We start from the raw sequence: 15,615 nt of genomic DNA, 5'->3' as shown, positions 1-15,615 counted from the left end.
TGGAGCAGAGACCACACCACATTGCCAAGTTCATGATCAAGCTGCACAACTGCTGTAACGTGTTCCCGTGTTTGTGCGTGCATTCACTCACTCACCACAGGGACTGTACAGCAGGGGTCTTAAAGAAAGTGAAAACTGGCCGGTTTGGCTCAGCGGCTGGAGCGTCGGCCTGCGGACCAGAGAGTCCCGAGTTCAGTTCCCACTAGGTCCTAGCGGCTAGGGGCATGTACCAAAAAAACAACAACTATTTGTTACCCTGGCCGGTTTGGCTCAGCGGTTAGAGCGTCGGCCTGCGGTCCAGAGAGACCCGGGTTCGGTTCCCGCTAAGGGCACGAACCTCGGTTGCAGTTTGTCCCCCACCCTGGTTGGGTCGTGCGGGTGGCAGCCACTCCATGTGTCCCTTTCACGTCGATGTTTCTCTCTCTCCCTCCCACTCTATCTAAACAAAAAATGGAAAAATATCCTCGGGTGAGGATAAAAAAAAAAAAAGTGAAAAACCTGCAACTCTAACCATCTGCAAACCCCTTCTGACTCGGGGACCATCCTTAGAGGGGCAGCATGCAGGGCCTCTGCCCTGGAGACGACCTCGGTGGCTACATCCTGTGAAGACTCATCTGTGCGCTGTTCTGAGTCGGCTTCCCTGGCCCGGCTGGGGTGGAGGTGCTGCTCACACGGCAGCACAGCACCGACAGCGAGTGGCGCGCCCGGTGTGTCCTTGGCTGTTTGCACTGCACTCAGAAACCTCAGCCGATACCTGCTGGCCACTGAAGGCCACACCCATCCCACTAAAAAGGGAAAGGAGGGAGGGAGGAAGAAACTGAGAGGGGATGTGGGGTGGGGGGGTATTGCTAATTAACAGGATAAACAAGGAAATTCAGAACATAGATCGATAGGCTATTTTAGTCCCAGTGGCCCAGTGCTGAGTGACGTCCAGCCAAAGCGGACGCCCACCCCACCCACGAGTCACACTGGGGGATCAGCTCATTTCCCTGCTGCAGAATATGTATGTAAAGGACTAGATATTTTTTTCCTGTTATAAAGTTACACAATCACTGAAAAAATTCTAGAAAAAGAACTGCACTAAAAAACTAAAAAATCGCCCTGGCCGGTTTGGCTCAGCGGTTAGAGCATCCGCCTGCGATCCGGAGAGACCCCGGTTCAGTTCCCGCTAAGGGCATGTACCTTGGTTGCAGTTTGTCCCCGGCCCTGGTTGGTCGTGCGGGTGGCAGCCACTCGATGTGTCCCTTTCACATCGATGTTTCCCTCTCTCTCTCTTCCTCTCTCTCCCTCCCACTCTGTCTGTGCAAAAAATGGAAAAATGTCCTCGGGTGAGGATAAAAAAAAAAAAACAACTAAAAAATCGATGTTGAACATTCTATGTGATACGATTTTAAGGACTTGTACAAGAGTCCTCCATATAGATGGGTTATACTTGATTTACTGTTTCTCAGCATTTTGGGGCATTTAGGTTGCATCCCAAAATTCTAGCTTTTGAAATAATATGCGAACACTGTGCTGCGTAAGTTTCCATTTCTGATGGTTCCGTGGGACAGAGTCCTAGAAGAGGAAGCGGCATGCACAAAGCGTGCATATCTGTGAGTCTCACAGCATCCTGCCAAGTGCCCTCCGGGGAGGTGTCGCACACGGCCTTCTGCAGTGAGTGTGAGGCTCTTACCCCAGCCCTTCGCCCACCGGAAAACAGCGCCTCGCCGCTGTGTAATTTGTGTTTCTTTGACTTTACAGTATGTTTCTTGATCATTTGCTTAGCTTCTTCCTAAAATTCCTGCTGACACTGACTCTGACATTCACCTGGGGTTTCGGACACCGAGGCACCTGCTGCCATGCGCTGGCACACCCAACCCGAGGCCAGCTTCTTGTAAGTGGCAGAGACCTGAACATCCAACTGCAAACCCAAGTGTGCAAGTGGAGAAAGAAAGGCCGGGGCGCGTTTAGAAACAGGAAAGACGAGGAGAGCCACTTAAACCTTTGCTGCTTACACTTGGAGACATTTCACCAGAACCACAGAGTGACAGGGGCTCGGAGGAGGTGCATTCCTCACTTGTGAGGCCACTGAGAACCAAAGGGGTTGGGTTTCTTGTCCGGATGCTAATCAGTGGTCCAACTGAGCACAGGACAGAGGTGTCCGAGCTCCCGGTCTAGAGCTACTACTTCAACGGGCTGAGAAATGAACACAAGTGGCCCTGCTGTCGTCTCGGATCCCCCGGAAATGACAGTGCTGCTCCACAGGAAAACAGAAGGTGGACATAAAATTCTGATGTCTACACCGTTCAGAAAATAATAGCTAATAAATAGAGAGAAAGACGTATGTGGTTGACAGGGCTCTATTTTCCGGCCTCGGGATAAAGCTGTCGGGAGGCTTCCACGCATTGTACCTGGAGCATTCTGAATCACTCGTCACAGCGAGCGGGTGATTTCCCAGTTCATTTGCGGCCATGGGTTTACCAAAACATCTCTGATGAAGAAAGGATGCTCGAGATAGTCTGCAGGGCTTCGCTGTCCTGACGTGTTTAGCAGGAATAATCAGACAACCGTGCAGAGAAACAAAAAAAGGTAGCTTTCAGCTCCTTCTCCAAAACGTCAGACTTCTGAGTATTTAAAATAAATCTCTCCTTTTTGGGGGTGGGGTGGGGTGGAAGGGTATGGAATAGAATCCCCCCCTCCGACATACTTTTTTTGTTAATCCTCACCTGAGGATATTCTTCCATTGATCTTTTAGAGAGAATAGAAGGGAAGGAGGGAGGAAAAGAGAGAGAGAGAAACACATCGATTGGTTGCCTCCTGCACAACCCTGACCGCCGCCGGGATCAAACCTGCAACCCAGGCACGTGCCCTTGACCAGAATCGAACCTGAGACCCTTTGGTCCTCAGGCCAATGCTCTCACCGCTGAGCCAAACCAGCCAGGGCTAGAATCTTCCCTTTAAAAAATTTTTTCTTGCCCTGGCCGGTTTGTCTCAGCGGTTAGAGCGTCAGCCTGCGGTCCACAGAGACCCGGGTTCAGTTCCCGCTAAGGGCATGTACCTTGGCTGCAGTTTGTCCCCGGCCCTGGTTGGGTCATGTGGGTGGCGGCCACTCGATGTGTCCCTTTCACATCGATGTTTCTCTCTCTTCCTCTCTCTCCTTCCTGCTCTATCTGAGTAAAAAATGGAAAAATGTCCTTGGGTGAGGATAAAAATAAATAAAAAAAAAAATTTTTTTCTTTATTGATTTTAGAGAGAGAGGAAGGGAGAGGGAGAGAGATAGAAACATTGATGAGAGACAACATCAATTGGCCACCTTCTGCATGTCCCTCAATGGGGATTTGGCCCACAACCTGGGCATGTGCCCTGACTGGGGATCGAACTGGTGACCTCTTGGTGCATGGGTCAATGCTCAACCACTGAGCCACATGGGCCAGGCTAGAATCTTCCCTTTTAAAGAATTTTTAAAAAACACCCAAATACTACACAGAGACTTCAATTTACACCATATAACTATCCCTTAAAGGTAATAGTAAACCAAATTAGAAATTCATTTGAATAGAATAACATCATACCCGAAACTGTATTTTAAAATTATATCATAATGCTGCAAACCTCTCTTCTCCTCAAATACAGTTTTAAACCACTGTGAAGAAGTCATCAAGGCAGCCCGTTCCGGTCCTGTAACTTAGTAGGCCACTGAATGATGCATCGATTCATTTGTTACTTCCACAAAGAACTTTCTGGAGCTGGAGAAATGTGCCCTGTTGTGAAGGAGCCAGAAACCCTGACAGCCTGTCTCCAGACCTCCGTGAGAAAAAAATACTTCTCATGTTGCATTTGGTCTTTGACTCAACCTCTATTTCATGTTCCCTCCTCCAAGGAGAACCTTCCTTTTGAAGGACATGAACTTGTATCTGTTCAGTTCAAGGGGTTAAACGTGATTTATTTAAGCAAGTGGTCTCCAAGAGTGTACACTGTCTACCAGACGGCGACAGTAACAGGACACGACGTCCATCCTCAGAGGTCATCTTTATCTAGTGAGGTAAAGAGGTTCCCACAGTAAAGAAATCAGAAATGAAAGGCAGAATCATATAAATTTCATGACCCAAGGTACGAACACGTTAACTCACTTATTACCTGAGGATTAATGCTGTTCACGTGTTTAGTTCCTGACAGAGATCAGTTAATTTTAACACATGAAGCTCTCTGGGTCTAATGAGAAGAAAACTGTTTCAAGTATTTAATTTGTATCCTGAATTGGTTTTCTGCGGGCGGGGGTTTAATCCGTGTGCATAAAGACCGAGGGAACAGGTCCCGGCTTTCCATGTGCTGCTTTTAATGAAACTGGATTTTCATCTGCATTACAGAGGTTTTAAGAGGAATATTTTTTAGCTATGAATAATTTAAAAACACAAATCCTTTGACCCAGCATTCCCCAGTTTTAGGACTTGAACCTAAGGTATGATTTCAAATAATTGCCAAGAATATAGGTAGAGTCAGTCATTGGATTCTTTTTTTTTTTAAATAACAGCAATGGAAAAAAATGAATGACTGCTTAAATTATGTTAAATTATGGCACATCCCTATGATGGAATATTATGAATAAATTTAAAAGAATGGAAGATTTTTATACGTTGATATGGAAAGATCACCAACATATATTATTGAGTCAAAAAAAAGCAAAAGATATATATGCGATATATGTAACATTTAAAAATGAGTATAGCCCTGGCCGGTTTGGCTCAGTGGTTAGAGTGTCGGTCTGCAGTCCAGAGAGACCTGGGTTCAGTTCCCGCTCAGGGCATGTACCTCAGTTGCAGTTTGTCCCCGGCCCTGGTTGGTTGTGCGGGTGGCAGCCACTCGATGTGTCCCTTTCACGTCGATGTTTCTCTCTCTCTCTCTCTTCCTCTCTCTCCCTCCCACTCTGTCTGAACAAAAAATGGAAATACATGTCCTCAGGTGAGGATAAAAAATAAAAAAAAAATTTAAAAGAAGAGTATATCAATAGAAACATGGAGCTGTGCAAACTATTTTTTCAGAAAAGATCAAAAAACACTGTTAGATTAAGGAGAAATGTGGAGGGTGGGATGCAGGGAGATTTCAAGGTTCCCTTTCTGTGCAGCTAAAATGTTTATTTTTATTTTTTAAATACTTTTTAATTGGTTTTTAGAGAGAGAGGAAGGGAGAGAGAGAAACATCTATCAGCTGCCTCCTGCACGCCCCCTACTGGGGATCAAGCCCACAACCCGAGCATGTGCCCTGATGGGGAATCAAACTGGGACCTCTCAGTCCGTGAGACGACATTCAGTCCACCAAGCCACACTGGTTAGACCAGCTAAACAGTTTTAACCTTAGACATGTATTACTTTATTAGTATTTTATTGTTAACTGGGATTATCTTGATGGGGAGTCAATCAGATATTTTCCCCCTTTTCTCTGTAACTAAAAAATGTTCTAAAGGCACTAGCTGGGTAGCTCTGTTGGTTAGAGTATCATCCTGAACGTCAAGGTTGCAGGTTCAATCTCCAGTCAGGGCACATAAGAGAATCAACCAACAAATGCATAAATAAGTGGGACAACAAATCTTTCTCTCTGTTTCTTTCTCTCTCTCTTCTCTCCCCCTGCCACTTCCTCTCTTTCTAAAATCAGTAAGTAAAAACTTTTAAAAATACTCTAAAGGATACTGAATTAAAAAACTAAACACGCCCAGCCAGTGTGACTCAGTGGTTGAGCGTCGACCCGTGTACCAAAAGGTTGCTGGTTTGATTCCTGGTCAGGGCACATGCCCAGGTTGGACCAATCCCCAGTGTGGGGCAAGCAGGAGGCGGCCAATCGATGTTCTCCCTCATCAATATTTCTATCTCTGTCTCCTTTCCTCTCTTTCTAAAATCCATCAGAAAAAATATTTTAAAAATTTATAAAAACAATAACAAAAACGAAACACAACAGCAACTGAAAAAGCATCCCAGGAATTGTGCTCCTGGTAGTGTGGCAGACAAGTGAGCCTGATATGTTGTTCTGATGGAAAATGAGTGAAAAACCAGGTAAGATATTTTTTTTAAAAAGCCACCCCAAAACATTGTTTTAAATGTGTCATTGAGCTGACAAACTCACAAAAATGAACCAATAGTTGGCTCTTCACTAAAGAACAGGAGATGTATTCTAAAGCCTATGTTTTAGATAAAAGGGACATGACTTCAGACATTAAGATCAGAGGCGCAAGAAGGAAGAGAAAAGATATTAGCAATTCCAACTCCCCTTTCACTGGACACTTTTATGGACTTGGACAAGCTGGATCTGACATTTACACAGAAGAACAAAGGTCTAGTCGCAGCTGAGAGATTCCTAGAGAAAAAAGAACAAAGTAGGACTTCCCTTACTGAATGTTAAAATTTGTAAAATTAAAATAACTCCAATAGATAACCAGCACAGCAAAAAGCAAACAGACAATGGATGGAATAAAGATCCTATAACTAGGCCCTAAGAAAACTGATTTATGAGCAAGAGGATACTACCAATCAGGGAAATGGATGCTGCTGAGACACTAAAAGCAATAAAAGATTATTACAATTTACTATATTAAGAGTTTTTGTTCATCCAAAGACATCGTAAAAATAAGGCAAGCTACGGACTGGGAAAAAATACTTGCAATGTGCCCAGCCAGTGTGGATCAGTGGTTGAGCGTTGATCCATGCACCAAGAGGTCACTGGTTCAATTCCTGGTCAGGGAATATGCCCAGGTTGTGGGCCCGATCCCCAGTGGGGGGCATGCAGGAGATGGCCAATCGATGTTCTCTCTCATCAATGTTCCTATCTCTCTCTCTAACATCAATAAAGAAAAATAAATAAATACTTGTAATGCGTACTGCTGAAAAAGCATCCAGAATAACTAAAAAATTCCTACAATCAATAGAAGACGACCCAGAAGAAATAAGGGCAAAGGACACAAATGGGGATCTACTGGAAGAGGAAACACAGCGGTCCATAAACATATTGAAAACATGCCAAGTGTGAGTAAGTCAGCAGCATGGTTAAATCCAACGCTAGCTCACGGAGCTATCCAGCCTAGAAGCACCAGCCTGTCAGAGTCTAACGCTGTTGGAGGATGGTGACGACACAGGCAGAGCAGCAGGAGCCTCACCTCTGCTGGCGGGAGGGCAGGTTCCATAACCAGCCTGGTGATCCCCAGTCGAGCTGAATGCCCCAGCCCACGGTTCGGCACTCTACTCTCACACACACTCTGGAGAGCGCTGGCGCGGCTCAGGAGCACGTGCGAGAATGCTCCCAGCCGCTGTGTTCCTAACTGTACTAAACAGTCGGGCGACCCCTGCTGGTGGCATGAACTGAGTTCCGGGTGAGAGCCCCTGCCTGTAACAGAACACCGCGCAACCGGGAGGCAGGAATGAACAACTCCGCGTGGCACCGTGGGTGAATCCCAGAGGGACTGAGCGAGGAAAGCAGGACGGAACACATGACATGTGATCCTCTTCAAACACAGCAAACTAAACAGTATATAACGTTGAAAAATATGTACAGAGGTGATACCTTTATAAAAAACGTAAGAGAATGAATAATTGAAGATTCAGGATAGGGGTTTGCTGGGCGAGGGGTGGCGGTAGGAAGAGAGCTGATAGAATTAGAAAGGGCACTGGGGGTTCCAAGAAGCCTGCAACTCTGTTTCTTTTTTCTTCTTATCCTCACCCAAGGACATTTTGCATTTATCTTCAGAAAGAGCGGGAGGGAAAGAGAGAGGAAGAGAGAGAGAGAAACATCGACGTGAGAGAGACACATCGACTGGTTGCCACCCACACAACCCCAACCAGGGCTGGGGACAAACTACAACTGAGGTACGTGCCCTTAGCAGGAACTGAACCTGGGACTCTCCGGTCCGCAGCCCAATGCTCCAACTGCTGAGCCAAACCGGCCAGGGCTATTCTCTGTTTCTTAAACTGAGACAGGTGCATGGAAGCTCACGTTATACTTTAAATTGTTTAATACATTAAATACATCTCTTATATATATGATATCCTTCATGGGCAAAAAGCACACACACATCTTTCTGAACATAATTGTGACTAGATCATAGGCCAACAGGAAAAGAATGTATCACTGGATTTACAATGTGATTCCCTAGCTTTTAATCCATTATATGCTTTTATCAGAGTGATACTGGAGGCAGGATTCAGTCAAGCTTAGAAACAGAGCTTACATCAAGGGACCAGAAGGTAAACGTGACCTTACATGAAAAGCTACAAAAAGCTGTAGTATAACATTATAGACCGCTCTTCTCTGCCTCTCAAGTAAAAATCTCAATTGCTTAACTCAGTTAAAGGGAAGAGCTGAAGGGAGATTCTATGGAAGCATGCAATACCACCTGCTAGAACCAAGTAAGCAACAGGAACACACTTGCAATGGTTAAAGCTGACCTTGACCTCTAACGTCTGCTTAAACAGCAGAATTCTTCTATGACATACATTTACCTGCCTTCAAAAGAACGAACGCCCACTTGAAGTTGCTGTTCATGGTACTGAATTCTTTTGCAAAGCAGTAGAAATGCTCACCTGTGTTTGACCATTTTTTGGTCATGGCAGAAATGACTAAAGAATCTCGCATAGAACAAGTGCATGACAGCGTGTTCTTTCCCTCCGATGTACAAATCCACAGGCAGCCAGTGGTCTGCCAATGCTGTGTCAAAAGGGCTGGAAGAAAGGGAAATGGTCAGTTTTTAAAAACCTGCCTTGCTACAGTTGCATGAACGAGACAGACTGACTATAATGTGCACATGGCCTGAAATAAATTGTCAGAGAAAAACACTAATTTCCTTTTTAAAATATCATAAGAGAAAACCTTATATAACAAAAGAGAACTAAGTCAGATCAGTGTTGATGTATAAAATTTATAAAAACTGTTTCAGAAGCCATTACTGATATATTTTAACAAACGTAATTTTTATATAAAATGAAGATAAGAAGAAAATATACCAGCAAATAAGGGGTATTTCTGTATAATGCATATTTGAATATCTAGATTTATTTTAATTTTCCTTGTGATAGAAAAATTGAGAAATTTTAAGTTCTTACCAATAGGGGGCAGTGTGGCGCTTACAATAGGAACTATCATGCAGACACTAAATGTTCATTTTTAAACAGAAATTCAATCTTATTTTTAAAATGCAAATAGTCAGCAAGAGCTTGAATTTGACTCCTGAATACAATGAGCAAACTTAGGGTAACTGCTGGAAAGAGCCCAATGACTCTGTCACCTAACGGAGACTCCAGTCCACAGAGATCCTACGAAAGGCTTCCTCATACTCCCCAGTCTTAATGGGTGCTGGGGAGGAAAGGAAACATCACTTCCCACTGGAAGTCTGGGAGATGTGTGTGTGTGGGGGGGGGGTAGCACTGGCTGACGACAGACCTCTTCATTCCCAAGGGAGGCCATCCGACGAAGCACACTTCTGCCTTGGAGGATGCGTGCTCCATGGTCTCGGACACGTGTGCGTTCTCTCCCCCACGCCTGCCCCCGGCAGGATGGCTGTCCAACCCCCACGCGTTGGCCTCTCACTGCAGCTTGATCTCTCCTCCCGCCACTATGCCAGAATTCCAGTAAAATTTTTTTTAAATTTTTTCTTTGTGAAAAATGGTTCCCCAGAGAAATCCAACTGCTAATCCAGGTGACGAGAAAGGGACATCAAGGATGGTGCTCAGCCCCAAAACAAGTCTGGGATGAGTTAAGGGCTGAGCTGTTGAGCAGCCATAGCTCGGATCCACGCTGCCTGGAAACCACCGTGGGCTCTGGGACGGAAATGAGAGCCACCTGGGCTCCCAGACAGGGGCCTGAAGACCTCAGCACGGTCTCAGCACGCCAGGAGGGTCCCACCACTGTCAGCATCTCCCTCACCCACGAGAAGCTTCTCCTCTGAAGCCCGAGAGGGCCGCAGCTCGAGTCCCTGCACCCTAAGCCAGCTACTACTGGGTGCAATGCACCACAGCGCCTTCTAGAAGGAAGACCCGGAGAGGGTGCCATGATGTTCTCTTCAAAAGGCTGTTGGTTTGATTCCTGGTCAGGGCACAGGCCCAGATGCAGGCTCAACCCCCGCCACCCATGGGGGGCGTGCAGAAGGCAACCAATAGATGTTCCGCTCACATTGATGTTTCTCTTTTTCTCTCCCTCTCCCTTCCTCTCTGTGTGAAAAGCAATACAAATATTTTTTTTTAGAAAGAGGTGATGTGCCCTGGCCGGTCTGGATCAGCAGTTGGAGCGTTGGCCTGCAGACCAAAGAGTTGTGGGTTCGATTCCGGTCAAGGGCACGTACCTCGGTTGCAGTTCGGTCCCTGGCCCTGGTCGGGGTCATGCGGGAGGCAACCTAGTCAATGTGTCTCTCTCACATTGATGTTTCTCTTTTCTCTCACTCTCTCTCTCCCACTCTATCTGAAAATAAATGAAAAGATATCCTCGGGTGGGGATTAAAAAAAAAAAAAAGAGGCGATGTTTCTTAGCTTCCATACTCCCTACCTCCTACCCTCCCTGTATAGTTACATCATTATTTTCAGTTAAGTAAATAACGTTAGATTTTTATAATCGTATAAATGCAGGCCAATGCGGGGCCAGGGGGTATGACTACAGCACTTCCTCTCCTGTGTTTTATCTTTCTTGTACTTGGGACTTACTTGGCCACGAAGAATCTAATCCAATCATCTAGCACACTCCGTTTACAGGATCTGTTTCAGGGAGCACAGGGACCAACAGCTCCCAGCGGTGCCAGAGGGCACGGACCAGGGCAGCGTCAGTCTGCCTGACCTAGGACTCTCCAGCGGACAAGCTTTGCACGGGCTTCCTGTCGAGCTGGTTGAGAGCGTCTCAGAGCTGCACCGTGTTCTGAGGCTCTTCCTACCCAGTCCCCGCCCCTCCCTGGCGCCCTGCCCAGATGGCAGACCCGCATCACGGTCGAAGGGCGCTCCCGCCAACTCCTGCTCCCTCACCCTCCATTCTTCACAGGCATTTCCGCGGTGGATCTCTTGCACATCCAATTCCAGGCTGGCGTTTGCTTCTGGAAGGCCCTGGGGGACACGCACTCGCAGAGGGGCTTTACCTGTGAGTGTTCCGAGGGTCCGTGTATCTGAAGTAGTACCAGGCGGAGTCAACAAAGGTATCCATCGTGTCTGTCTCTCTCCTGGCTGCTCCCCTGCACCTACGGAACAAAGGAAGTTCACCACCTGGTTTCTGTTAAGTATTAATGCAGTTTTCCACCAGTTTCTGGGGAAGCTACGGTCATGAGCAGGAATCTGAAATGTCCCACGAACAAATGATGGCACATCCAGGAAAGACAACTCAGAGAAAGCTCTCTCGTGTTGCACCCTATAGGATGTTTGAAAGAAATTCACAGAACAAAAGCTGCAGTCTTTAACAATTAAAAGCCTTATTCCCTGCTTCTCTAAACTGAACCTGGTAGACAGTCTAACAACCTGAAAGAACAAGACTGAAGTGTCTATTTGCACGTTAACTGCTCTCTCAGGCATGTCAAGACTGCCTCCAGCCAAGGCCTACTTGATGATGCTTAAGAGGCAAATCAGTTTATGAAGAGAATTTGAAAAACAAATGTAGCAAGATGTTGCACTGAAAAATAAACTTACTTAAAAAAAAAATCTGCTCTAGGGGCCGGGGTGCAGAAATGCACTAGGGTGGCATTGCCTTGAGGTCCAAAGGCAGAGTGCACCACAGCCACCTCCTCCCAGCTCGTGAGAATCAACTGCGAGCACCTCCTCCCAGCTCGTGACAAGTGACGTCAAGGAGAGAGCCTAAAATCAGCCTTCGTGGGAGTGCACACGGCACAGAAGTCGGCGGCGCTGCAAACTGGAAGCCCCCCTCAGGAGAGCTATTTAGTGCACATTTACCAACATCTGCTGCCTAAATGCAGTCCTAACACAGGCTGAAGACAGACCTACTGTTCAAGGAAGTAAATGGAGCCCTGGCCTTGTGCCTCAGCGGTTAGAGTATCGGCCCTCGAACTGAAGGGTAGAGGGTTCGATTCCAGGTAAAGGGCATGTACCTGGGTTGCAGGTTTGATCTCTGGTCCCTGTCAGGGTCATGCAGGAGGCAACCAATCGCTGTTTCTCTCACATTGATGTTTCTCTCTCTCCCCCCCTCCCTCCCTTCCACTCTATCTAAAAATCAATGGAAAAACAGCCAGGCCCGGATGGTTCAGTGGATTAAGGTTTGTCTCATGGACTGAGAGGTCCCAGTTTGATTCCTGGTCAGGGCACATGCCCAGGTTGCGGGCTTAATCCCCACTAGGGGTTGTGCAGGAGGCAGCCAATCGATGTTTCTCTCCCCCAAAAAAGCAATAAAAATATTTTTTATCCTCATCCGAGGATATTTTTCCAATTTTTTTTTTGTACAGCTAGAGTGGGAGGGAAAGAGAGAGAGAAACATCGACGTGAAGGGACACATCGAGTGGCTGCCACCCGCACAACCAACCAGGGCCGGGGACAAACTGCAACCGAAGTACGTGCCCTTAGCGGGAACCGAACCCGGGTCTCTCCAGACCGCAAGCCGACGCTTTAACCGCTGAGCCAAACTGGCCAGGGCAATATTTTTTAAAAACAATAAATAAATAAAATAAAAATAAAAATCAATGAAAAAATATCCTTAGGTGAGGATTAACAAAAAAATAAGAAAGTAAATGGCGACTGTGGTGAGTGAGGGCTGAAAAGAAAAAGCAATCCTCATCCTCGGGGTGGAGGCCCCCAGGGGACGGCAGGTCCCAGCGGCCCCACTGCTAGACCAGCTTCGAAGCACATTCCAAGGGTGAGGGCTGGGGAGCAAAGAAACTGGTTGCCAAAAGCCACAACTTCTAGGGACCCAAGAGAGGAAGCCCTTAGTCAAGCCTAGGCTTGAAGGGGCGCCCTAGAAGACCCCTCGAGGTCTGAGCCGGCAGGGAATGGGTTGAGCCAGCTACTGACAGGGACCCTTTGGGGCAGTGAGAAGCCACAGGAGGGCACAGCTGGTACTCCAGGCTCTCCCTTTGGAGGCGTGGCGGCGGGACCAACCGTCCCTCACATGCGCCCCCTGGGCAGCCTCAGTCTTTGGGGGTCCCTGGAAAACAAGGAAGGGCATGAGAAGCCCCAAGAGGAAGCAGCAAATCTTTGGCTAATCTGGCATGCAAGGGCTCGAGTCTGTTTTTGATTTTTAAATAAAAGAAGGATTGCCTTTGGGTCTCACATCTGCGAAGCGGTTCGCACTGGCTTCACAAATATTACCGAAGGGCGGCCGCTCCCCTCCACTTGTTAAATGGGAGAGGCTGAGCACCGGCAGGAGCCTCCAGTATGGCGGTGGGGGAGGTCTCTGGGACTCCCCGGGACCTTCTGCATTTTAGGCAGGGAGCTCCCACTGAGAAAGGGTGGTGCCTGGGGTGGGGACTTATCGGGGAGACCCCCAAAGGCATCCTGCATCCTACCGCCCAGCGCTGCCCTAAGACGCTGTCTCAACAGTGCATCTCCACTTTAAAGCCAGGTCTTTTTATTTGGAGAGCAATCAGCCAGAACACAGATGCTCTCTCGGGAATAATCAGCAGACAGAGGTTGCTTCACCTCCCTCACCGTACAAGGCAGGAGGGAAAGGCAGGGCTCGGCCCACAAGAGGAATGACATCTGGCCGGGCTGAGTGTCTTCTCAGTGGCCATGGACTTCCAGACGAGCAGCACGTCTTCCTGCTGCCTCTAAAGCTGGATGACACGGAAGAGGTAATGCACTCAAGTGGGAGGGACAGGTGACGGTGACGTATCGTCACCACTGGCTCCAACAGTGACAACACTAACCCTGGGTAGCAGGCCCCGACCGAGCCACACAGGCAGGATCTCATTTAATCCCCAGTAACCCTGGGGGTTATGAGGTAGATACTACTCATGACCCCATTTCGCAGATGAGTAACCAGGGTTCAGAGAGGTTAAGAAATCCACCCAAGGTCTTGGAGCTCGAGGGAAAGGACTCCCGCCTGCTGGGCTCTGGTGCCCACGGTCCTCACCGCTGTGCTGCCCACGTGGCCACGCTGGCCCCGTGGTTCTCTGCCCTGGGTGTCAGTAGAACCATCCAGGGAGCCTTGACCAAAACTGAAACCTGGGCTCCGCCCCCCAGGAATCTGTGGCCTGGACAGGAACCTTTACTCCCAACAGGAGGTCCTGGCCGCTGCAAATGGAGCCATGAGGGCCACCAACGTCCCTGGCAGAAAAGCCCTTGTCACTACTCATCAACAAAGAGGACATGCTATCTTTCTCCCGGAGCCCACGTTTCTACCCGGAAAAGGTCCAGAGCGCCCCGTGTTCCTGCCTACAAGCCCATCTCAAGTCTCAGGCTGCCTGTGTGGGCACCTGGGAGTGCTGGCTGGGCAGGACGGCAAGGCGGGGTGACGCTTCTCTTTACTGAATGCAGATGCCACTACGGGTTAATTTAGTCTTCCGGACAGCCCTTCAAGGGGATTATTTTATTTCTGACAAGGAAATCAAAGCTCAGAGAAGCCAAGTGACTCTCCCAAGGCCACACAGCCAGTTAACAGGCTTGGCCAAGACTTCAATGCATTATTGTCTGACTCCCCGGCCGAAATGTGGTTACCTAATTACCGGCCTCATAACTCAGCTCTATGCTGGCAGAGGACTAAATTATTTCAAAACATCCTCATCGTGATTTCTGTAAAGCAGAGAAAAATGGCTTTTCCATAGAAGGAAGAAGGAAAATACTGGAGCCTGGCATTGGTTATTTATGTAATCAGCTGGTAAGGCAACATAAAAATTACACTTGAGACAGGCCAGTGAACTGACAGAAAAACACAGTCCCGTTTCCAGAACGAGAAGGGGGTGGTAAGTTCAGTATATTAAAGGACAAATCTCCTGGGCATGCTCGCTGTGGTAGCCTCGACTCTGCTGCTGCGATCAAACCCCCCCAGTATCAGGAAACCTGCAAGGCAAAGAGGAGAAGACACTTCCTCTCATCTCCGAGCTCTTTGGAACATAAACAAAAGCGAGTGGTCTTTCAGAAAGCTACGGAGACGGTGCAGATTTCCTATGGCTGGATCGGTGCTCCTGGGAAGGATGTGAATGGACACGGCTGCTCCCCCAGCTCAGGAGCGGAGCCCCAGACTAAACCCTTCTCTCAAAGGTCCCAGCCTGGTGGGAGTCCCAGAAAAGGGAGCAGAGTCAGCCCCAGGGAAAAGGGAGTCTGAAACCCCAGTCTTGGCCAGGGGGTGTGGCTCCTTACCGAGGGCAGGGACAGTTCACCCACTCCGAGGCCGTGGCCAGCGGGGAGCCGCCCTTGCCAGTGAAAGATGTGATGCGGGGCAAGGTCACGGGCAGGTCCTCCAGAGGCACGGGCACGGGGCCACAGGCCGGGCAGTGCACCATGGGGATGGGGGTGCCCCAGTAGCGCTGCCTGGAGATCAGCCAGTCCTTCAGTTTACCACTCGTCACATCTCCGCCCACTCTCTTCCTGCGGGCTTTCTGAGTCAGGGCGAGAAACGCATCCTGCCGGTTCATACCTGTGAACTGAGAAAGGAGAGAGATGCCGTTGCTCCCTGCGTCAGGCCGAGTCACCGCCCCGCGCCCGCAGGGGCTGCTGCATTTACGTGGGTTCTCTGCACTGTGAC

General features: G+C 48.2%; 1 protein-coding gene across 1 annotated transcript in view; it reads right to left on the bottom strand.

Annotated features, from left to right (window-relative positions):
* The window catches only part of LARS2 (leucyl-tRNA synthetase 2, mitochondrial), a 127,248-nt gene that overhangs the window by 26,330 nt on the left and 85,303 nt on the right, over positions 1 to 15,615 (bottom strand). Inside the window, exons 12-14 of the mRNA XM_036266338.1 lie at positions 15,231 to 15,514; positions 11,075 to 11,173; positions 8,544 to 8,681 (exon numbers count right to left, since the gene is read on the bottom strand). Coding sequence (XP_036122231.1) covers positions 8,544 to 8,681; positions 11,075 to 11,173; positions 15,231 to 15,514 — 521 coding nt within the window. The remainder of the gene's footprint in view (positions 1 to 8,543; positions 8,682 to 11,074; positions 11,174 to 15,230; positions 15,515 to 15,615) is intronic.

Source organism: Molossus molossus, unplaced genomic scaffold (genome assembly GCF_014108415.1).
Source record: "Molossus molossus isolate mMolMol1 unplaced genomic scaffold, mMolMol1.p scaffold_m16_p_18, whole genome shotgun sequence".
In the NCBI taxonomy this organism is placed as follows: domain Eukaryota; kingdom Metazoa; phylum Chordata; class Mammalia; order Chiroptera; family Molossidae; genus Molossus; species Molossus molossus.
The sequence above is the reverse complement of the archived record's forward strand: the minus strand, read 5'-3'. Positions and strand labels throughout refer to the sequence as shown.